A 26059-nucleotide genomic window follows, 5' to 3' on the forward strand; every position below is an offset into this window, starting at 1 on the left:
GCAAAGGCAGGCTCTGTGAGTTCAAGGCCAGCCGGGCCTACAGAATTAGTCCTGGACAGCCAAAGCTATACAGAGAAACCCTGTCTTGGAAAAACAAAACAAAACAACAACAACAACAACAACAACAACAACAACAAATGAGGGGCTAGAGAGACAGTTCAGGAGTTGAGAGCATTGGCTGTTCTTGTAGAGGGCAGGGTTTCCGTTCTCAACATGGCAGTAGCTCACAACAGTCTGTAACTCCAGTTTCAGAGGATCCAATGCCCTCTTGGCTTTTGAGGCACCAGGCATGCACATGGTGCACTACACACATATAGACAAACAGTCCTGCGCATAAAATAAAAACAAATCTTAAAAAGATTCAAGGATGTCAAAAAAAAAAAAAAGTTGGGCATCTTTCACTGCCTCATTAAAAAACCCTACTTTCAAGCTACAGTGGCCAGGGCACAAGGCATTGAAGAGTGGAAGGGCAGAATAGCTTCTGCAATTAAACCTCTATGCTGATGGATACCCAACAGTTGGCAAAAGGGCCAAGTAATTCAACAAAGATACAGCCTTTTTAACAAACTGAGCTGGAACAGCTAAATACCCTGTATGTTGGAACAAACAAAAACCCTAAACAAAGCCTCAACCCTTACCTACAGCATGCACAGTAATTAATTTGAAATGAATCACACACATACTCAAGAACAAAACTACATTAAGACTTACAGAATATAATTGTTTTGTGACCCAGACTTTGGCAAACATTTCTCAACTACGCCATCAATAACACAATCTACAAAATAAAAAAAAATTGGTAACTTGGCATCATTACCTTGTTTTGTTTTGGTTTTTCGAGACAAGGTTTCTCTGTGTAGCCCTGGCTGTCCTGGACTCACTTTGTAGACCAGGCTGGCCTCGAACTCACAGTTATCCGCCTGCCTCTGCCTCCCGGGTACTGAGACTACGAGCATGCACCACCACATCTGGCTGCATCATTACATTTTTAAATGTCTGTTCTTTTAAAGAAAAACATCATTAAAATATAAATACAAACCACCATAGACCAAGGGGGGAAAAAACACTTCCAGGTCATCTACCTGACAAAGGCAAGAATACTTTATGCAGGCAAGAGTACTGGCCAGGACACTTACTTAAGGGCCATTTAATAACCGTTTCCGTTTGCAAATTATAACAACTGTCTCAACACAAAGGCAGAGGACTGTATGCATAAGAGTGGGCATGGCTGCGCTCCAGCAGGACTTCAGTGCTCTGCCCCCTCATCCTTCCAAGGCTGACTTGGACTCTATGTAGGCTATGTCACACTCCGGGTTGTAGATTACTGACCACAGTATAGCATCCTCTTTGTTTACAAGCATGTATGAATATTTCCTCTGGTGGAAGGATGGCTTTGGCCCCAGGGAGAAAGCTGATTCTAGTGCTGGTACAACAGGAATTTTAGTATCACTCATCTCGAGTTTGTCCTTTGGAATAGTTGCAAAACCATATCAATGTCCTCATTAATGAGCTAAATAAAAACTTTATCACATTTCAAGTCTTCAGCTGTGTGGAAACCACAGTTTTGTTTATGTTTTTGTTTTTTTAAATAATGTTTTAAAACCCAAATGAATAGAGAACTTTAGAATATACAAAGAAACCTTATAATGCAATAACCAAGAACAAAACAATTTGGAGGGCAGTGAAATGGCTCTGCAGATGAAGTGCTTAGCACACAGGCATGTAGGTGGGTGTGGCAGCTCACTTGTAATGTCATCCCAGAGAGATACCTGGGGCTAGCTGGCAGTGAGAGCAGCCACAGTAGGAGCTCTGGATTTGATGAGAGACTGTCCCTCAAAGAGTAAGACAAAGAGTGACTGAGGAACCCTCCTCCCCCCTTTTTTTTAAAGACAGGGTTTCTCTGCCTTGGCTGTCCTGGACTCGCTTTGTAGACCAGGCTGGCCTCTCACAGAGATGCGCCTGCCTCTGCCTCCATGAGTGCTGAGATTAAAGGTGTGAGTTCTGATATCAAGTATTAGAACATTTCTAAAATCAATATTAAGACTCCACATACATATAAAGAAGAAAGATGATATTTTTTATTTTATGTATGAATCCTCTATGATTTTGAAAGAACAAAATTTATTTAATGATTTAAATATCTAAAATACTTTACTAAAGAAATGGCAAATAGGGCTGGAAAGATGGCTCAGAGGCTAAGAGCACTGCCTGTTCTTCCAGAGTTCCTGAGTTCAATTCCTAGCAACCACATGGTGGCTCATAACCATCTATAATGAGATCTGGTATGCTCTTCAGGCCTGCAGGCAGAATACTGTATACATAATAAATAAATTTAATCTTAAAAAAAGAAATGGCAAATAAACACATAAAATATGATATGAACTGTTAATAATAAAATGCAAATCTAAGCTGCAAAAAAAGATGTTACTGCGTGGCCAGTAGAAGTACAGTTAAAGAAAACTGAATGTAGCACATGCTAACACAGATAAGAAAGAACCAACACCTTCAACACTGCTATCAGGCATAGAAATGGCATAGCTAGTTTTGAAAAACAGTTTAGAAAGCAGGGCGTGGTGGCGCACGCTTTGAATCCCAGCACTTAGAAGGCAGAGGTTGGCAAATTGCTGTGAGTTCAAGGCCAGTCTGGTCTACAAAAGTGAGTTCAGAACATCCAAAGCTACACAAAGAAACCCTGTCTCAAAAAACAAACAAACAAACAAAAAAGTTTAGAAATGTCTTCTTGTTAAAAATCCACTTGCCTTATAACCTAGGAATTCTACTCAGGTATTTGTGGAAGAGAAAGAAAAACATGTCCACAAAAGCCTTGTTTATAAATGTTCATAGCAACATTATTCATAACAGCCTCAAGCAGAAAACATCTACGTTATCAGTCAACTGATGGCTAAACAGAACATGGCTCGCCCATACTATAAAGATGCTACTTGGAAGTAAAGAGTAACAAACTAGTAAAACTCATGTTCCATGACAACACACACAAAAACAGTGTAATAAGTCAATCAGCCACGCAGAAAAGCCAACAGCACATGACTCTATCCAGGTGAGAATTTTGAAAAAGTCCAAACTACAGAGACAGAATCCACAACCAGCAGTTAGTTGGTCAGGTCGGAGCAGGGCCTGGCAGCAAACAGGCACTATGGAACTGGAAACTCATAGAAATGTTTTCACTAGATTATAGGAGAAATTCCTAATCTCTGTATATTTTTAAAAATCTTATCAACTACATGTTTAAAATGGTGTGTTTTATAGTATATAAGAGGCAGGTGGATCGCTGTGAATTCGAGGCCAACTTTGTCTACAAAGGGAGTCCAGGATAGCCAAGGCTACACAGAGAAACCTTGTGGAAAAAAAAAAAAAACCTTGGGAGGAAAAAAACCTCAAGCAAGTTACTAAAGTCAATAGGAAAAAAATTAATTACTAACTGTTGCCACGAACAAAATTACTGGTATTGTCATAAAGTTTAACAACATATTACTAAAAAGACGATTCAACATCTTGTACAGACAAAAGAATTGTACAGATGGCAGACTGTAAATTAGCTATAGATAAGATGCTGGGAATTGAAAATCAGGGCATTGTTTCCTGTTGTGGTACTCATAATAGAAGAGTTTTTAATTTAAAAGCTGTTTAAATTTAAGCTATGGACAGGAAACAGACTTATTTAACCCCACACCTTATAGTATATTTTAGGAACACAAGCAAATTTTAAAATTTTATTTTATGTCATGGATGTTGGAAGTGTAGTTGGAGAGGGCTATCAAAACCCATGAATTAAAATCTCTCTGCCACACAGGCAAAGAAAAGCAGGGATGAAAAAAACATTAATTTGGAGGGAGGGGCAGTGTGGGGATTGAACCCACATGCTAGGCAAATATTTTATCACTGACCTATACTCCCAGACTCCAAGTCACATTAATTTTATAGACATTTATTTTATTAAACATTTACAGTACATAAAGTTCCATGGAACCCAACTACAGGAAACTTAAATAGCTCCATGGATGAAGCTCAAAAACAATGTCATCGTCAATGCAAAGCAAACCAATGACAGTAGATGAAGCAACACAGCCATGGCATTCCAGAATCAGGGATTAGTAAGCACTGCTATAGGTTTATTTACATTAAGAGGCATAAAACAAAAAAAGTTAAAACATCACTTTTTCCTTAAAATTAGTAGCATATAAATATACGTATACAACACATACACTATTTGGTTCTTTTAAACATTTTTTAGTATTTTTATTTGTTTGTGTGTATAGGTGTGGGCACATAGTCCACAGTATACATACAGCACTCAGAGGACAATCTGTAGGCACCAGGTCTCTCCTTCCTTCCACCATGTGGACCCTGGAGGCTAACCTCAGGCTATCAAGGGGAACTCAGGCAAGTACCAACATCTGCTGAGTCATGTGACTGGGTTTGATAGTTGGTTCATAGACAGTTGATAATTGAGAGATTCAATCTATGTAAAATACAGCTTCAATAATGCCACAGAATCCTATCACTCACAGTGAAGAAATCATAGAAATCTCCCCCTGAGCAAGCCCTCCTCTCCTCAAACCATACCAGAAGAGGTCTGTGTTGTCCACTGTTGTGACATACATTGGAGAAAATCAGCTTGAAAGAGAAAGACTTCTTCAGGCCATGGTATTAGAAGCTTCACTCCATCCATGCTCGGCCAAGCATCACGGTATGGAACAAGTACAATACAGCTGCTTGCCTTATGGCAGCTGGGAACAAGAGAGGGATGGCTGGGGACAAGATACCCCCTTCTTCAAAGGTGTGCCTCCAGTAACTTACTTCCTCCAAGTACACTAGGTCTCCTCACGAGTACCACCAGCTGGAGGCCAAATCCTCAGCCCAAGAAACTCTGGAGGACATTCCAAAATCAAGACACAGGCAAGATGCCAGGCTTTCACTCTTCTCCAGATCATATTAAGAGCAAGGATGTCAGCAGACGGCCAAGGAACAGAGGAAACACATAGCTAGCTCATGACATTTGTCACCTGCATATAGGATTCATCTCTGCAGCCTTTCCTCACTGCCACAGCCAAGAGTCTTGACACCAGGGTTTGGGTGGGCTTTTTGTTTGTTTGTTTATTTGTTTTTAAATCTATAAACAAATGCACAGAGAAATTGAGTCTGCTTTAAGATCAAAGCATCTGGCTGGGTGTGGTGGCGCACGCCTTTAATCCCAGCACTCGGGGGGCAGATGCTGGTGGATCGCTGTGAGTTCGAGGCCAGCCTGGTCTACAAAGTGAGTCCAGGACAGCCAAGGCTACACAGAGAAACCCTGTCTCAAAACAAAACAAAAACAAAAAAAAAAAAAAAGAAAGAAAGAAAGAAAGAAAGCATCTGATGAAGATGGTGACTGCAAAGTTTAAACAGAGAACATCAATACCAACAGTTATGCATGTGAGGAGGGCTGTTAACCAGCAATATCAAACTGCATTTCTGTAACTGTTCTCATTACATCGACTCCTTGGCAAATTGTGAGGCTTTTCATTCATTAGAACAATCATTAACCATAAAATCACTTACAGAATAGATCATCAGATTTAAATTAAAACCTTTAACAGGGTTAAGACTCAATTTGCAGATGAAATAAAGCAACACTTATGCTTCAAATAAATGGAGAATAAAGCTTACTGGTTTTACACACCGAAAACACTCCTTTTAAAGATTTATGTTTGTACTTAACCTATATGCTACCAGTTCTGTCTTTCTTCAGTTATAAAGTCTAACATGAAACTAATTTTATGGCAATGCAAATAACAGTAGTATATTCATATCAAGGCAGAAAAATCAACTTAGGCTGTTATAACATCATTATGCACCTAGGTTTTATTCCCTGTTGATAAAATGCCCTGAGAAAAGTAACTGAGGGGAGAACGGGCTGATCTGGCTCACACCTCCGAGTCAGAGGACAGAAGTGCAGGAATCGGAGGCAGCAGGAGCGTGCAGCAGCCAGTCCCTCTGCATGGCAGAGCAGAGCACAGTGCACTAACACAGGCATGGCAGTGCATGGCAGTGCTCTGCTCACCACTCACAGTGGGTGGGGCCTCTCACCTCAGTTACTGACATGAAGATAAACCCTACAGACCAACAGGATCTAGATGATCCCATGGAGACTGCCTTCCAAGCTAACTCAGCTTGTGTCAAATTGACAAGCTATCACAATATGAAAATCTAATCCTTGTTAGGTGCAAATATGTGCTTTGTTCTCAGAGCCTGGTTAATAAGCACAATACTCAAGACACTACTAGCTAAGAAAACTGTGTTTAATACCTGAAAGTTCTTTATAATAAAAATGAGACAAGTTCAGCCAAAACATCAAAAGAAACTGCTCCATGGTACCTCTAGAGTACTGAAAGCTGGTTTAGATGCAAAGAGAACTCCCAGTCTGTGGGCTCATGAACAGGCTGTGCTTAAGAAAACACAATTTATTAGTCCTCAAGAAAATTCACCCCCTCTGTGTTCATCAGGCAGTTAAGAATATTCTGACTTCTTGGCTTTCAACATTAAAAAGGGTTATAAACCCATCGCAGGCTTCTATCATAGCAAACAGAACTGCTTTTACAGTTTTACTAAGGAAATACCAAGCCTGAGGGGACTCCGGCTGAAGTGCTTGGTGCACACTAAGAGGGAGATGGGCATTTCTGCAAACCACGCCCAGGCTAGCATGGGCCCTGAGGCTGGACCTGACTTCTCAGCCCCCCTTCACTGCCCTAGCAGCATTGCTGGAGTCCCCTCAGAGCATCAAGACCAAGAAAGCTTGGTGTAACAAGTGCCTGCCGAGACAGAGCACTGAGTGTAGGGACTCCATGACACTAGCTGCCCTAATGCTACATCACAGGGGAATGGTCTATGAGCATGCACTTGGTGTGCCTTGACCAGCAGCAGGGCAGATGACAGAGCCACCAAGTCTCAGGCACCAACTTTGCTTCTCTTGCCTTTTTAAATTACTTAAAAAAAAAAAACTGTCACAATGAACTTTCGTTGTTCAGACATTTGGCAAGTTTTCCACCATTTCCCTTCACACCTTTCCTAAAAAGGAATACTTTCTGTATTCCACACTGAGAAGGATTCACAGTCCAAAAAATAAAACACTTTTTCTTCCTTTAGAAGGATTTGAACGGCCATTTTTATTCTCTGCTATTGGCAAAATTGTCAAAGTTTCTAAAAGTATATCAATAAAATGTAAAAGCCTTAGTTCCATGTTTTTCTGAGAAAGTTGTATGTTTCATTTAATCTACAATACTAAGATAATTTTATACAAACACATAAAAATATTTGTGTAAAACTACTTATATCTAATTATACTATGAGGTATTTGCTACTGAAATACTGATGTGCCACACACTGTAAGTCTATAATGGCCACTCAAAGCACATGCTGTCAGTGTGGCCCTAAGACAGACGACTTGCTAAGAGGTCATGCTGGCAGGCTGGGGAGGACAAGACTGCCTGTTGTTGCCCCTTCTCCTGCTATTTTTGAAGTGGGCAACGTTTCTCAGCTCTCCATTGAAATGACAACCAGCGATCCTAAAATGACCATTCTTCTCTCTCCTGCCGTTTCAGTCTCTTCTTTCAAAGAGACAGTAAAGTACTCCGTCCTTTGAGCCTGAGACCAGATTCCATTCCACATCGTCCTGCCTACTTTCCAGAGTACACAGGAGGGTTCATCTAATGTGCATGTCTGGTAAGGCAAGAGAAACAGTCTGTTGACATACTGCATTGGCCACACATACATGGCCAATGTCACTGGAGGAGTGCTTTACAGGGGAGCCATTTCTCAGCTGTGTTTTCAACAACAAAGAGGTGGGAGGAGAAGCCCACTACCTGTGATAATGTCGCTTACGTAAGGAGAGTAGTATGGGGTAAAGGCACTAAATCACTGGGGGCCCAGCAGGCCCAATACGGTACCTTGTGTTTTGAGATTTCAAAAAGAGCTGCCTTTGAGTTAATTGTTAAGAAGCTGAAAGGAGAGCTCAATGGGATAGAGAATGCAGTTGGTGAGACCCAGTGTTCTGTTCCTTGGCCACCTAGCAATCTTAGAAGAGTTAATTAATGCAGGAAGTCGGAGGTGGAGCCCATGCAACCAGGACTACAACTATGAGAAAGCCATGCCTCTGAAGAATCAATGTAGCACCTGCCACAAACTGTTAGCCTGTGCCACACTTGGTTAGTCTGTGTCAATAAAATTCAACAGAGTAGCAAGCAACCAGGAGCCCAGAGGGCTGAGCACTGTTTCTTTGGTCTCTGCAAAAGGCTAATCCTCTGCCTCCACAGAGATTAGTAAGCACAGAGTTCAAAGCTGCTTGGGTGCCAACAGGATCACCCTAAGAAGAGCTACTAAACCACAGTTCAATGAAAAAACAGAGGCATCTGAAAAAAAAATAACTTTAAGAAAAATCACATTTGAAGGCTATCAGAAAAACGCTATGCTGGCTACACACAACTGTGTGCTAGTTACAGGACAAACAGGGCTGTGTGAGCTGGTTACATGAAGGACACAGCTATGTGTGCATTGGTTACATGAAGGACAAAGCTGTGTGTGCACTGGTTACATGAAGGACACAGCTATGTGTGCACTGGTTACATGAAGGACACAGCTGTGTGTGCACTGGTTACATGAAGGACACAGCTGTGTGTGCACTGGTTACATGAAGGACACAGTTGTGTGTGCTGGTTACATGAAGGACACAGCTGTGTGTGCTGGTTACATGAAGGACACAGCTGTGTGTGCACTGGTTACATGAAAAACACAGCTATGTGTACACTGGTTACATGAAGGACACAGCTGTGTGTGCACTGGTTACATGAAGGACACAGCTGTGTATGCACTGGTTACATGAAGGACACAGCTGTGTGTGCAATGGTTACATGAAGGACACAGTTGTGTGTGCTGGTTACATGAAGGACACAGTTGTGTGTGCACTGGTTACATGAAGGACACAGCTGTGTGCACTGGTTACATGAAGGACACAGCTGTGTGTGATGGTTACATGAAGGACACAGCTGTGTGTGCACTGGTTACATGAAGGACACAGCTGTGTGTGCACTGGTTACATGAAGGACACAGCTGTGTGTGCAATGGTTACATGAAGGACACAGCTGTGTGTGATGGTTACATGAAGGACACAGCTATGTGTACACTGGTTACATGAAGGACACAGCTGTGTGTGTACTGGTTACATGAAGGACACGGTTGTGTGTGCACTGGTTACATGAAGGACACAGCTGTGTGTGCATTGGTTACATGAAGGACACAGCTGTGTGTGCAATGGTTACATGAAGGACACAGCTGTGTGTGCACTGGTTACATGAAGGACACAGCTGTGTGTGCACTGGTTACATGAAGGACACAGTTGTGTGTGCTGGTTACATGAAGGACACAGCTGTGTGTACACTGGTTACATGAAGGACACAGCTGTGTGTGCACTGGTTACATGAAGGACACAGCTGTGTGTGCACTGGTTACATGAAGGACACACCTGTGTGTGCACTGGTTACATGAAGGACACACCTGTGTGTACACTGGTTACATGAAGGACACAGCTGTGTGTGCAATGGTTACATGAAGGACACAGCTGTGTGTACACTGGTTACATAAAGGACACAGCTGTGTGTGCTGGTTACATGAAGGACACAGCTATGTGTACACTGGTTACATGAAGGACACAGCTGTGTGTGTACTGGTTACATGAAGGACACGGTTGTGTGTGCACTGGTTACATGAAGGACACAGCTGTGTGTGCTGGTTACATGAAGGACACAGCTGTGTGCACTGGTTACATGAAGGACACAGCTGTGTGTGCTGGTTACATGAAGGACACAGCTGTGTGTGCTGGTTACATGAAGGACACAGCTGTGTGTGCACTGGTTACATAAAGGACACAGTTGTGTGTACACTGGTTACATGAAGGACACAGCTGTGTGTGCTGGTTACATGAAGGACACAGCTGTGTGTACACTGGTTACATAAAGGACACAGCTGTGTGTACACTGGTTACATGAAGGACACAGCTGTGTGTGATGGTTACATGAAGGACACAGCTGTGTGTGCACTGGTTACATGAAGGACACAGCTGTGTGTGCACTGGTTACATGAAGGACACAGCTGTGTGTGCAATGGTTACATGAAGGACACAGCTGTGTGTGATGGTTACATGAAGGACACAGCTGTGTGCGATGGTTACATGAAGGACACAGCTGTGTGTGTACTGGTTACATGAAGGACACGGTTGTGTGTGCACAGGTTACATGAAGGACACAGCTGTGTGTGTACTGGTTACATGAAGGACACGGTTGTGTGTGCACTGGTTACATGAAGGACACAGCTGTGTGTGCATTGGTTACATGAAGGACACAGCTGTGTGTGCATTGGTTACATGAAGGACACAGCTGTGTGTGCAATGGTTACATGAAGGACACAGCTGTGTGTGCTGGTTACATGAAGGACACAGCTGTGTGTGCACTGGTTACATGAAGGACACAGCTGTGTGTGCACTGGTTACATGAAGGACACAGTTGTGTGTGCTGGTTACATGAAGGACACAGCTGTGTGTGCAATGGTTACATGAAGGACACAGCTGTGTGTGCACTGGTTACATGAAGGACACAGCTGTGTGTGTACTGGTTACATGAAGGACACAGCTGTGTGTGTACTGGTTACATGAAGGACACGGTTGTGTGTGCACTGGTTACATGAAGGACACAGCTGTGTGTGCATTGGTTACATGAAGGACACAGCTGTGTGTGCAATGGTTACATGAAGGACACAGCTGTGTGTGCTGGTTACATGAAGGACACAGCTGTGTGTGCACTGGTTACATGAAGGACACAGCTGTGTGTGCACTGGTTACATGAAGGACACAGTTGTGTGTGCTGGTTACATGAAGGACACAGCTGTGTGTACACTGGTTACATGAAGGACACAGCTGTGTGTGCACTGGTTACATGAAGGACACAGCTGTGTGTGCACTGGTTACATGAAGGACACAGCTGTGTGTGCACTGGTTACATGAAGGACACAGCTATGTGTACACTGGTTACATGAAGGACACACTGTGTATGCACTGGTTACATGAAGGACACACCTGTGTGTGCACTGGTTACATGAAGGACACAGCTGTGTGTACACTGGTTACATGAAGGACACAGCTGTGTGCGATGGTTACATGAAGGACACAGCTGTGTACACTGGTTACATGAAGGACACAGCTGTGTGCGATGGTTACATGAAGGACACAGCTGTGTGTGATGGTTACATGAAGGACACAGCTGTGTGTGCACTGGTTACATGAAGGACACACCTGTGTGTGCACTGGTTACATGAAGGACACAGCTGTGTGTGCACTGGTTACATGAAGGACACAGCTGTGTGTGCAATGGTTACATGAAGGACACAGCTGTGTGTGCACTGGTTACATGAAGGACACAGCTGTGTGTGCAATGGTTACATGAAGGACACACCTGTGTGTGCACTGGTTACATGAAGGACACACCTGTGTGTACACTGGTTACATGAAGGACACAGCTGTGTGCGATGGTTACATGAAGGACACAGCTGTGTATGCACTGGTTACATGAAGGACACAGCTGTGTGTGCACTGGTTACATGAAGGACACAGTTGTGTGTACACTGGTTACATGAAGGACACAGCTGTGTGCGATGGTTACATGAAGGACACAGCTGTGTACACTGGTTACATGAAGGACACAGCTGTGTGCGATGGTTACATGAAGGACACAGCTGTGTGCGATGGTTACATGAAGGACACAGCTGTGTGTGCACTGGTTACATGAAGGACACACCTGTGTGTGCACTGGTTACATGAAGGACACAGCTGTGTGTGCATTGGTTACATGAAGGACACAGCTGTGTGTGCAATGGTTACATGAAGGACACAGCTGTGTGTGCACTGGTTACATGAAGGACACAGCTGTGTGTGCACTGGTTACATGAAGGACACAGCTGTGTGTGCTGGTTACATGAAGGACACAGCTGTGTGTACACTGGTTACATGAAGGACACAGCTGTGTGTGCACTGGTTACATGAAGGACACAGCTGTGTGTGCACTGGTTACATGAAGGACACACCTGTGTGTGCACTGGTTACATGAAGGACACACCTGTGTGTACACTGGTTACATGAAGGACACAGCTGTGTGTGCAATGGTTACATGAAGGACACAGCTGTGTGTACACTGGTTACATAAAGGACACAGCTGTGTGTGATGGTTACATGAAGGACACAGCTGTGTGTGCACTGGTTACATGAAGGACACAGCTGTGTGTGCACTGGTTACATGAAGGACACAGCTGTGTGTGCACTGGTTACATGAAGGACACAGCTGTGTGTGCACTGGTTACATGAAGGACACACCTGTGTGTACACTGGTTACATGAAGGACACAGCTGTGTATGCACTGGTTACATGAAGGACACAGCTGTGTGTGCACTGGTTACATGAAGGACACAGCTGTGTGTACACTGGTTACATGAAGGACACAGCTGTGTGTGCACTGGTTACATAAAGGACACAGCTGTGCTTGTACATGCTTTTAGCCACTAAAGTACAATCCGTTCATGTTTTTAATTTAAGCTAAAACATCCTTCCTTTTTTGGTATGCAAAACAGCTTTTCAAAGATTAAAGCATTTTTAAAAGTCTGATTTATAAGCCAGATGTAAGCAACATCTTTTCAGGCTTACTTTCTGTTGTTTGTCACCATGACTTTCTCTCATGGGAGTTCTAGGGACTTGATGGTCACAATAGCATCAAGCATGTTTGCCTGGGGATTAGTTAGTTTTCCTGTTTTGTCCAGTATCATTGGCCCTTGGGGTCTTTACACAATCACAAAGTATTTGGCAAGTGAACTTGGACTAATGTGGGCTTTGTCCCTTGTAGTTGTGTAATATTTCTCTTCCTAATGATATGATATGTGTTTTGAATCAATGAACATGCATCACTAAACTATAATCCTTAAAACAAAGGAAACGAGAGATGAGGTCCGTGATGGGCTCAGACCTCAGCCAAGCAGCACATTCTAGGCCATGGAACAAGGAAGTAGACTGAAACAGCCCAGCACCACAAGGCTATAGAGGCAGAGGGCAGAGTTCTGGGCAAACAGAACACCTGGGAATGCAGAAAAGGGAATCTAAGAAGAAAAATACTGCAAAAGGGTGGAAATGGACCATAGTCTGAATGTGCATGTCCCTCAAATGTCAAAAGCTCTCTATCAACCTGATGGTACTAGAAAGGTTAGGAAGACATTAGTGTTGGAGGGCGAGGGCCTTAGTAAAGGGATTAGACTGAGAGACCCTTGCCTCTTCCATCAGTAGAAGATGGTGAGAAGATGCCATTCTGCCTGTAGACTAGGGAGCGGCCATCCCCAGACACTGAATCTGCAGCCCCTGGATGTTAGACTTCACAGTCTCCAGAACCACAAGAGACAAACTTGTTGCTTATCAGCCGTGGCAGCTTTCCCTACAGCAGCTGCGTGGGTAAAGGGGAGGAGCAGAACAGCAGGCTGCAGAGCACAAGGACTCAAGAAGAGAAGACAAGCTGAAATATGCCACCCAATTTACATCAAGAGGTTTAAAAAAAGGTGGCAACCAATAGCTGTCTGACTGGACTTAAGGACCATTCAACAGGAGAGAAACCATGCCTGGGACTGGAGCTCTGGTCAGCTTCTCAGAGCTGGTGTGGTCCTCTGGAAGGACTGTATTCTAGCACTTTGCTCGACCAGCAAAATCCTTTCACTGAATTCTAAATCCTATCCTTACACCCACAGGTCAGTGCAGCTACAATCAAAGAAGCCATTCTTGACACGAGTGGAAACCATCACAGAAATCCACAACTGGACACAACACAGACCAACAGATCCTGGGGAACCCAGAACCAACCAACACATCTACAAAGCAATGCCTACATCTATGCCTCAGGGAACATTATTGAAGAGAGGGTAGGAATACTGTAAGAGCCCTAATACCAGGAGTTGGCTATGAGACAGTCCCTCTTAGAAATGGCTGCACAGACAAGATCTGAACAATGGCAGCACCAATGACATGCTAACGTAGACGGGGGAGAGGTCATGGGGTCTCACCAAAGGCGAACTACTATGACTACGAGTGCCTGCTAGGAGGAGACCCAGCCCCTCTTAGGAATGAGCTGCCCTATTTCTTGTCTGGTGCAGAGTGCCCAACCTTGAAACTATAAGCAGGAGAGAGGAAAAAGAAGGGGAGCAGGGGTTGAGACGGACTAAAAACCAAAGAAAAAGAGACTATCTTTGCTCCCCCTTGAAAGGGAACATGGAGGAAGGGGAAAAGGTGATACTATTCTATTTCAGCTAAAACATATTAAAAACAATTTATCAACAGCAAAGAACAAAATCCTACATGTAACTGAGTTCCACAATGAAGGAATGGGATGCAGAAAATTTTTGAAGAAATAACAGACAACTTTCGATGCTGGGAATTAGAAAAAACAAACAAACCCAACAACAATAATTATTATTAAAACCTACATTGAGACACATCATAGACAAACTCTGACACCAAGGGTAACAAAAAATACCTTCATGCAGCAATAGTAAAAGCCATTCGAGATGTGGGAGTGATGGCATAAATAACACGAGACTTTTTACCACACACAATGGAGGGCAGAGGGGAAATGGAAAGTCACCGTTAAAGAAGATATCTAGCCAACTCAGAATTCCATAGTCAGAAAAACCAAAGATAACTTTGTCATTAAAACAAAAGCAAACGAACTCTCAGTGTGGCTCACTGTCCCTACCCAGAGCTGCTGTACAGGAGATAGTGAAGGAAGAGCTTCAAGCTAGAGAGAAACACAAGCAGCAGAAAGGCACGTGGGAAGAAGAAGTAAGACACTGTGTACATTTTACTACACACAGAACTAGAGTGTGTGCTCTAAGAGTAGAAGGAAGGAGGGGCATGGAAGCACGCTCCTGTCAGGTTCCCTCGACACAGAGGCCTGCAGTGTCTCCTGAGTATTAAAGGTGCATATTGTGGGTCCTAGAGAAAAGCTATCAAAGTAAATAAAATGCAACAATGAAACACATGCAAGTAATGCAAATGAAAACAGATAGGACACATAGAAGAACCACAACCTAAGGCAGCCAGTTATGGGAAGATCAAGTTCAAAATAGAGACACTGGGATGGCAAGATGGCTCACCGGGCAAAGGTGCTTGCCAGCAAGTCTGGTGGCATGAGTTTGACCCCAGCATCTACAAGTGGAAGGAAAGAACTTACTTCCTCAAGTTGTCTTCCAGTCATCATGCATGCACTTTGGCAAGCAAATACAAACACACACACACACACACACACACACACACACACACACACACACACACACACGATTTTAAGTAAAATTTAAAAATTTAAATTTGGGCTGGAAAGATGGCTCAGCAGTTACAGGCATGTAGTGCTCTTATGAAGAATCTAAGTTTAATTCCTGGCATGCACATTGGATGGCCTGTAGCCACCTATAACTCTAGGCCCAGGGGGTCTGACCCTGGACCCAACTGACACCTGCCATCATATGGTCACACCCCCACACAGATACACACATACACTTAACTGCAAAGTAAAGTTAAGAAGGGACTGGAATGATGACTCAGTAGTTACGATCACTAGCTGCTCGTCAAAGGACCTGGGTTCTAGCCTTAGCACTCACATGAAGCTTCAGCCATCACTCCAATCCTAGGAATCCAGTGCCACCTCCTGGCTTCCACAGGTGCCACATACATGTGGTGGCATAGACATACATGGAGGCAAAACCTTCATGCACACAAAATTAAAAAATAATAAAGAGAAAAAATAAAATAGAAAAGTCATAAGAGAGCACCATTCTCCTGTACCAACCAGCACAAGCTGGCTATGCCACATAATCATAGTTACTAAGCCTACTAGAATAAGTAACAAGCCCACTCTAAAAGAACGCTTCCCTGGCTGCTAGTCCCCGACTGAAAGAAAGGGAGGAAAAGACGCATGCCCCAGACAAAAGATAATGAGAAATCAGTCCAGCTGTGAAAGGCTGCAAGTGCACATGTACACACGTTCACATGTACACACACACACACACACACACACACACACACACACACACACACACACGCTGATGCAATTTTCCCAAGATACTAGAGGCTTTCAGCTAGGAAAAACTGAGGGATGGAGATAATAAGAAAGCCAAGATAAATTTCTGGGAGGCAAGACATCTTCAGAGTACAGAGAAGCCAAAACAGGCCACAGTGAAACAGCAGGAAGAACTCTCATGGGACAGGAGCAAGGGGCAGCACTAACGATGGAAGACATTTTCTCAGCAATTGAAAAAGTCAGTCACCAGCATGTTAAACAGGAAGCTATCTCCTACAAATCAAAGGAAAGGATCGTGTCACTCTCAGGCAAGAGAAAAATACAAACTAAATTCAAAATAAAACAACTATTTTTATACCCAGGAGCACTGCTAAAAATAAGCAGGAGAAGCAGACAGGAGCACAGTGGGAGGTGGGGCCAGGAGCCTCCTGCACACTGCCTGTGGAGGAGAACTGAGACAGCCACTCTGAGCACTGCTGGGAAGGGGAGAACTGAGACAGCCACTCTGAGCACTGCTGGGAAGGGTCTTATGAAGCTAAATGTACATCTACCGTATGAAGCAACAACTCTTTCATTCTTGGAATATTTTACCCCAAAGAAATAAAAAAAAAAAGTATGTTCACAAAAAGCCATTTTCCATTACGTTCTGTTAGCTTTATTCATATGAACATCAACAGTTGAAAAAAATCTATATGCTTATCAGGCAGCTGAATACATATGTGATGGAATACTACTTTGAAATAAAAAAGCAGTACTGACATATTCAACAGCAATATCAAAACCATTCTCAGTGAAAGAAGCCCCATACAGGGAACACACACTGTAGGGCAAGGCAGGATGACAGAATATGGGCTAGGAAAACAGAAAGGACTGCTTGGAGGGAGAAGGAGATGAGCAAGTGGTAGGTGGAGGGCAGGGGCAGTGAGAACAATGTAATGATAAGTATGAATGAAAACGTCTCAGGGAAACCTTGGGCTAGATAAAAAAGAAAAAGAAAAAGTTTCAACAAAGTCTATTCTTTTGTATACTTAACGTGCAGCAATAGGGCCAGTGAGAGGGTCAGCAGCTAAGAGTGGTGGCTGGAAAAGCCTGATGGCTGGAGTCTGATCCCTGGAGCACACATAAAGGTTTAGGACAGAGCTTGCTCCACCAAGTCATCCAGACCTCCACTGAAGTGCCAGGGCACACCCCACAGACCTACATAGCATATTCTCCCACATAAGAATAATACAATGTTTAACATACTTCATTCATAAAATAATGCACTGTACAGTAATAAAATGTTAATGTTAGAACATGCGGCATGGCTTTATTCACATTCCATTCACGCACAGTCAGATCAGTCCACAGAAGAGTTTTGGACAGTTCTTTCACACACCTTCATTCTGTCTCTGTGTTCTCTGCACCCTGTACAGTATTATTACATTCAAGTGGGGCAAAAAAAATTATATATATATATATATATATGTGAGCATCAAGTATATTATAAAAGGTAAAGAGGTGACAAGCAATGATCCAGGTCCCACAGGAACACGCCAGCAGTGATGCTGTGACTAACCATGAACAGGAGATGTGATGCACAACAAGGTGTAGAGGTGAGTGAGAAGATCAGTGTGCTCCAGCTCCAACACCTCAGACAAGCAGCCTGAGCATGCCATGGTGTGCCGTGGGGTGGCCGGTTAGAACTAGCTCATGTAGAAAAGCTTGGTGACCCAAAAACAGAGCCAGGGAGTGGAATACTGAAGAAGAGAAGATATCCCAACTTACTGAAGGCTTTAGCTTCCCTTTTCTTTTATTCTAATATACATGTCTATGACCTAGCACCTGAGATATCACAATATGGTATAATAATAAAAAATACGGCAAATCAACTTTTGACATCTCCCACACCTTCCTCCATTTTCATTCTCTCTGTCTCTCTCTCTCTTCCTCATCTCTCTCCCTCCCTCCCTCCCTCTGCCCCTCCCCCTAATCTCTTTCAGACTTGCCTGCTTCTGTCAGGCCTCACTCCTGGAGCAGCTGTTGAGAAAAGGCAAAGGTTCACAGCAGAGGACAGCAGAACTCTGCGGTCGGAAACAGAGTTTCTCCAAGAATGGGTATTTATCAGGACCCACCCTCTGGTTATCATGTTAGCCAGGGGTAAGTTTCAGAAAAGGATAGACCACTGGGCCTCATGGCAGTCTGGACATTCAAAGACCAAATGTGTGCACTCTTAAAAGCAGTTGAGAGCTCTGACTCCCGATATAGCCAGGCTTTTATATGTGACCCATGTTAACTCTACATCCTGCATACTTGTAGCTGTGAAGTTATTTTCAAAGGGTTTTCACGCACACATATACACACTCATGCTCACACGCATACATGCCGCCCCACATGCAGACACACGAAACAGACAAACCATCACAGTAAAACAGGAAGCAGCTACATAAGAGCACCGAGTATGTAGGAGGGCTACCATCACATATCAGCTGGTGTCTACCACCACTAACAAGTGAGACCCTTCCTTTCTTTTCTTCATACTACGCCTCAAAACACAGCCAAGCATTGGAGAGATGGTTAGACTTGCCCCCAGCCCAATCAAATATTTAAATTGGCCCCACAATGAGCTGTATAAACTTGAGGCCAGGAAGTAGAAGGCCTGCTTGGCATTACACAGGATGCCTTGGAAGAAAGATGACTACCCTTGGCGAGGCGTGGTGGCACATGCCCATCCTCTCAGTACCCAGGAGGCAGACAGGCAGAGCTATGGAGCTTCAAGACATCCAGGGCTACACAGTGAGACCCTGTCTCAAAACAAAACAAACAAAACCCTACTCATGGCTCACTAAAAAGCCCCTATTCAAAACACACAATTGCCATAGAATAAAATATCACTCAAACAAGAAGAGCCAAGTGGAGACAACAGAAACAAAGCTAGGAAACTAAAATAAAAAACTACAGGTCTGAATTCTTCAGTTTGTTTGTTTGTTTTCGAGACAGGGTTTCTCTGTGTAGCCTTGGCTGTCCTGGACTCATTTTGTAGACCAGGCTGGCCTCGAACTCACAGTGATCCGCCTGCCTCTGCCTCCCGAGTGCTGAGATTAAAGGTGTGCGCCACCACCGCCTGGCTCAGGTCTGAATTCTTATGCAACAGAAGTGTAGATAAAACAAGTTATATGAAAGCAGTCATGAAATATATACCTTCAGCAGTTATTAAGAGACAGTCAAATGATGTTAAAAAACAAAAAACACCATTAACTTGTGGAAATGACCACACTCCACCACAAAATGTGATGCACAGGAAAAACAGAAGTGTCCTTGTATGTATATAAGCAGCATTAGATCCATGGATTTCACTCTTTTGTTTGTTTTGTTTTTTTCTTCTTTCTTTCTTTCTTTCTTTTTTTAAGATTTATTTATTTCTTATGTGTATAGTGTTCTGCCTGCAGGCCAGAAGAGGGAACCAGATCTCATTATTGATGGTTATGAGCCACCATGCGGTCGCTAGGGATTGAACTCAAGACCTTTGGAAGAGCAGCCAGTGTTCTTAACCTCTGAGCCATCTCTCCAGCCTGGTTTTTGTCTTTTTTTCAAGATAGGGTTTTTCTGTATAGCTTTGGCTGTCCTGGACTTGCATTGTAGACCAGCCTGGCCTTAAACTCATAGAGATCCTCCTGCCTTTGCCACCCCGAGTGCTGGGATTACCTCATTCTTTTGTTTTGGATTTTGGGACAGGGTCTCTTGTATCACAGGCTGGCCTTGAACCCACTGAGTAGCTGAGGCCAACTTTGAACTTCTGATCTTTCTGCATTGCCATACCTGGTTTGTACAGTGCTGGAGACTGAATGCAGGGCTTTGTACATGCAAGGCAGGCACTCTACCAACTAAGCTACACTCCCAGCTCCTATTATGCATGTATTAGTGTCAAATATGACAACTGCTACCCCTGTTGCAACACTTTCTAGGCAGTCTCCAAAAGAGCATCTAATTTTCTGGCTATCTAAAAAGAGAAGGTTGGGTGTGGTGGTGCACCTTTAATCCCAGCACTCCGGAGGCAGAGGCAGGTGGATCACTGTGAGTTCGAGGCCAGCCTCACCTACAAAGTGATTCCAGGGCAGCCAAGGCTACACAGAGAAAACCTGTCTTGAAAAACCAAAATAAATAAATAAATAAATAAATAAAAAGAGAAACTTGGAAGCTGGAATGATCAAACGCCATACAGGTAATCACACATGATAGCCTTGAAAGCTGTATTCTCTACTGACTTCAAAGTTTCTGCATTGTTTATAGCTGGAAGTAGTAACTGACTCATTATATATGAGGTTAAATATTATTTAATTTCTTAATGCTATTTTTACCAAAAACAAAAAACAAAACCAAAAGACCCCCACAACACCGTAAGCATCTGAAATTGCTCACATAGCTCTTCACACAAGCACCTTGCCCACCAGTGACAGGAGGACGCGATCATAATGCACCCCACAGTGGCCCTACACCAGAAATGCTGTCATCTTACACTCACACCAGGAGAACGCCTGGTCATGTTTCACCTACATTCCTTTGTTTCATCTTCAAATAAACAGATACTTGCAAATACATTTATATACCCACTGCTGGTGCACACAGTGATAAAAGCAGATTCCTGACACACAAACTATGCAGACAGGGATTACCTGGAGGTAGGAACTGTAGTTGGTTATTAGCTAATCGAAGATGACGTAATGCTCTCAGACGACCAATTTCTGGGCAAACAATCTCTAAGGCATTGTCACTGAGATCCAGACACTGGAGTTTCACAAGGGACCCGATGGCTTCAGAGGGAAAACAGAGGCAGAATGAGTGTGACTTGGGTGTTTCTAGATGAAGCCCTTTAATCTCTACTCGCCAGTCTTTGACTCACAAAACAGTGAAAACAAAGTTGTGCAAGTTATAAATACTTTTACCTTAAGATAAAATGTAATTTAATAAAATTACAAGTACAAATGTTAAAACAATGGAGAAAATGTGTGACTAAATAATTCAAAGATTAACCCAACTGTGGTGGCAAACACCAGTAACAGCTGACTCTCAGAGGGTGAGGCAGGAGGGTAGAGTTTGAGACCAGCAGGAAACATAGGTGCCTGTCTCAGATGAAGTCACTCAGAGGAGGGGCCAGGGAAACGGCTCAGCTGCTAAGTGCTTGTCTTGCCAGCAAGGAACCCTGAGGTCAGGCCTCAGAACCCAAAGCTAGAGCTAGCAGCAGATGCTTGTGGCCCAGGGCTAGAGATGCAGAGACAGGGTCTCAGGCTCACTGGCCAGCCAGCTTCACCTGCCTGGTGAGTTCCAGACTAGGGAAAGATTCCCCTCAAAAACAAAGAAGGAAGGCAGGCATCTGGGGAACAAGTCACAAGATTGTCCTCTGCCACCCTCTCTCCCACACACAAAAATTTAAAGAATATATTATTTTATATGTAACTAAACTTTTAATTTGTTGCATTTAATACTTATTTCATTGTCTCCTGACAGCAGTTTGTCTAATAATTTACCTGGCAATTTATTGTCTTTTTACAGTTCCCTACTTATTCTTAATTCTTAACTGCACTTACATTTTAAAGCAAATAAAATAAAAGTCTTTTAGATTAAAATTTCCTAACATACCAAAGTAGATTTAAAGAGATAATTTCATCTACTCATAAAGCAAAATATAAACTAGGCTGTTTTCAAGCTAAAAACGATAAATGTGCTTACCTTCTGGAACCACAACTATGTTATTTGAGTGGAGGTACCTGCAACAAATGGGGTGGGGGAGAAGTAGTGTTATTATTTGGTATTTTGTCAGATAACCAGCTGATACAAGTTCTGATTGGAAGCTTATCAAATAAAAGGTGAAACTTCCTTTCATACCCTAAGGACACACACAATCCAAGACACACAGACATAATAGGTAAGTAATAACACTTTGACTATGCTAAATCTCAAATATTAAATCTATCTTCTAATTTAGTCATTTAAAAATGATTAGTAATTATAAAAATCATGAGGTATTTTTAACCTCATTGAAAAATTACTAGTTCCAGGGGCTAGAGAGATGGGTCAGAGGTTAAGAGCATTGACTGCTTTTCCAGAAGTCCTAAGTTCAGTTCCCAGCAACCACACAGTGGCTCACAACCATCTATAATGAGAGCCGGTGTCTTCTTCTGGTGTGCAGGCATACATGTATGCAGAACACTGTATACCTAGTATATAAATAAATCTTTAAAAAATACTATTTCCTCTAGTACATTTAAATTATTTAGGTTTTCAGAAATACATCTATGGTATAAAAAAAATCAATACTTCTTGTGTAAAAGGAGAATCAGTTTTATTAAAATCAGTTTTAATTTCTAAAGAGTAACAATGCAATAAAGGTGTTTCTCACTGGCTCAGCCAGCCATTAAGAGCACTTGACTTGTTGCTCTTACTGAAGACCCAGGTGCAGCTCCTAGCACCCACTTGGTGGCTCATAACTGCCCGAAATTCCAGTTACAGCAGCCAAACACCCTCTTTTTAACTTCACAGGCTGCAGATATGCACATGGGGCACAAAACATACTTGCAGGGAAAACATGCATAGACAAAATAACCTAAAAAACTCTTACAGATCTCTCTGGCTGGTATGCTCACTGTAACCCAAGAACAGAGATCAAATGCTCATTAACATATCTGTAGAAATACTCAGATGACAAGGCTTCTCAACAAGGGACCTTTAAAAAGACCTACAAGTCCAGGCAAGTCTAAGCCATCGACTCGTTCCCACTGAAGTATCTTTGGCACACTCTGGTGGAGACTCCAGGTACCATCTGAAACCAGATAACTCAGAGCCAAAGCCTGGGACTGCAGGAGATCATACAGTTTTATTATAGAAGAAGAAGAAAAAATATATATGAAAATAAGTTTTATTAGTGATTTTGAGGTAAGAAAACTAGATTTTAGAATACTTGATTTTCAAACCAATCATTTTATTTATTGTAGGTTAAAAATAAATCCCCAAAAGTATTTTAAAATATAACTTAGAAAATTTCTTTTGCATTTTGAAAATCTTTGGTGAATGTTAAAATGTCAATGAGCACAGAATGATAAAAACAAAGTAATAATTTCGTGAAGCATTTCTATGCTGAATTAATTATGTTTTAGAGGAGGTTAACCTGTGGGTTTTGAAATTGGCTAAGCCAATTCAAGCCCAGCCACACTCATATGTGAGAAGCATTCCCCCCAGGAAATCCCTATAAAGGCCTTTCACTAGTGACTCTTAAAGTAGCTGTAAAGAGAAGCCACTAGTTCCTCTGGTCAAGATCACATCCCCAGCACTACGCAATAACCTCCTCAGCCAAGCAGGAGAAGCAAGCACACCTGCCTCGCCACCTGGCCAACAGCGGTTCCTCTCCTGCCTTCCACGCTCCCACAGCGCCTCTGACAGACAGCACAGAGAAGGCCCCTTTTCTTCTGGTATGTCTGCCAGGCAGCAAGCCCTCTCCTGATAACTACGTGACACAATTTAACCAAGTGTGCTTCTAAAACAGATTCATTCTTTGCTTAGTGTATATGAATTGATTATCATTTTAAAATCAATACTTTGGGAAACTTTCTTGATAAATGTTAAATGTTCAGGTACATACACTAAAGTAAGTAAATATGCATTTGTTGTACAGAAAAACAAGATGTCATCACATAAAAACAGAAGCAGAGCTGAGCTTTAAAAACTGCTTCAATATGGGGGCTGGAGAGATGGCTCAGAGGTTAAGCACACTGGATGCTCTTCCAGAGGACCTGAGTTCAATTCCCAGCAAGCACATGGTGGCTCACAACCATCTATTGCACTCTTCTGGTGCGAAGGTGTACATGCCTGCAAAGCACTATATACGTAATAAATATATAAATCATTTAAAACAAAATGAAAAAGCTGCTTCAATAAAACACTTGCTTGGAGTTCTACCTATGAAAACGTCCAAGTCAAAATATGTACTAAAGTACCTGCTATTATGACTGAAACTTAAAAACAAATTTAATACACTAAATGTGTCTATATTATAATAAAGATGCTACAAAGCACCACAGTGTTCCTGAGGCTAACTACACCTTGAAATTATCAGGGTCTCCAAAAGATCATCTATTGTCCACTAAGCACAATGCAATCCCAATTCTACAAATAACTTTAGGGTACAAGCAAAGGAGAATCCACCTGGTACAGGCAGCAAGCCTCTCCTATCTTTACTGCACCTTCACAGTCACATGACCACAGGGGCATTACCAACACCCTCAGTCTCTTAATGCATGTGGACATCTCTCCAGAGATTAGAGGACTGATAATGAGGAGCTTAGAACCCTGCTCCTCAATGAGCATGCCTGCTTCTGGACAGCTGTGGGGCACTTGTGATCACAGATTCAGGACTTTCAATTTTATGAGTTTTTTTTTTTTTTTTAATTTCAGAGTAACTGAAATCTTAATGTTCCAAAGTAACCAGCTTTCCTCATGTTCTGCTGAAATACTGCAGGAAATCAAATTCATGCTAAAAAAAAAAAATACCACTTAAGGGTACAGTCGCTTTGGCCAATGGCTTGGTCATTTTGTCTTTTTTTTTTTTTTAAATAAACTGAAACAAACATTTATTCAATATGTTAATTGTCAGTTTCCTAGTGCTGACAAATATCCCATGGAACTCATGATGTTAACCACAGGGGAAACTGAGTGAGGGATATACCAGAACACTCTGTGCTATCTTTACAACTTCCCTGTAACTGTGAAACGTATTCTTTGGTGAAAAGCTATCTTCTTAATAGAAGGAACAGGACTTCCACTTCCAGACATAATGAGTAACAAGGACCAGACTGACCTGACTGCTATAAACAAGGGGGAAACAGATGGGATGCATGACACAACTGCTTTCAGACAGTGACAACAGGTGACTAAGACTCTGCTTCCTAAAGGAATGGCATTAGCAAGGCAAGCCACATCGGCCCCTAACTGCCGGCTTCTGGGGGAAATTCTAAGCTACGGCACAGGAAGACAATTCCCGGGTTACGAGGCTGCTATCAGGACTCAGGCAGCCAGCAGCCAAGGGGAGGGAGTTCAGGAGACAAAGAGCTGTCCTGCCCCACTCCACCACCTCGCTCTTGACTCTTTGCTAACTTCTAAAAGGCACATATATAAGAGAAACTCTGGGCAAAAAGCAGGAGAAAATCTGTCAGCTCAACAGTCCACAAAGGTCTCTGGACTGAGAGGTGTGAGTTCAAGCACACTTGCAAACCTGCTCTTACCCAGGCCATTCAGAGATGCTAAACGGGCTGGGCCTCTGCAGAGAGAGCCGACCCACCACTGAGATTGCTCCTATTCTAAGAAAGCCATACAAGAGCCAAACATAAAGTCAGCAAAGAGCAAAACAAAACAAAACAAAACAAAATGTAGACACTTGACTATGGGAATTTATAAAGCCCATCATCCAATGAGGAAAATGACACAAAACCAGAAAAAAAAATGTATTTATTATTATGTATAGTGTTCTCCTTGCATGCATACCTATACACCAGAAGAGGGCGCCAGATCTCATTATAGATGGTTGTGAGCCACCATGTGGTTGCTGGGAATTGAACTCAGGACCCTTGGAAGAGCAGGCAGTGCTCTTAACCTCTGAGCCATCTCTCCAGCATCAAAAAAAATTTTTTTTAATCAATACAAATAAATCCACTGAACAAATGATTAGCAAATAAGGCCATTTAAATAGTTAGAATGATCACATTCAGGTAGTTAGACGAAAATAATAAACATTGTAAAAGCTATAAATATAAAGAAAAATGAAATGTCTAGAAATCAAAGATATCTCTATATAAAATGAAAATATACAGTATATAAAAATCACTGGATAAAGTTAATTTAGTAACTGACCTCAAGGGCAGAAAAATGCTGTTTATCAAAACTGAAGCACAATG

General features: G+C 42.5%; 1 protein-coding gene across 2 annotated transcripts in view; it reads right to left on the minus strand.

Moving 5' to 3' along the window:
- LRRC28 (leucine rich repeat containing 28) overlaps positions 1 to 26059 on the minus strand; it is a 116849-nt gene that overhangs the window by 71177 nt on the left and 19613 nt on the right. For both annotated transcript variants that reach the window (XM_084759661.1, XM_084759660.1), the window contains exons 4-5: positions 21846 to 21883; positions 20792 to 20929 (exon numbers count right to left, since the gene is read on the minus strand). In XM_084759661.1, coding sequence (XP_084615787.1) covers positions 20792 to 20929; positions 21846 to 21883 — 176 coding nt within the window. The remainder of the gene's footprint in view (positions 1 to 20791; positions 20930 to 21845; positions 21884 to 26059) is intronic.

Source organism: Acomys minous, assembly GCF_964271855.1.
Source record: "Acomys minous genome assembly, chromosome: 2".
Lineage (NCBI taxonomy): Eukaryota > Metazoa > Chordata > Mammalia > Rodentia > Muridae > Acomys > Acomys minous.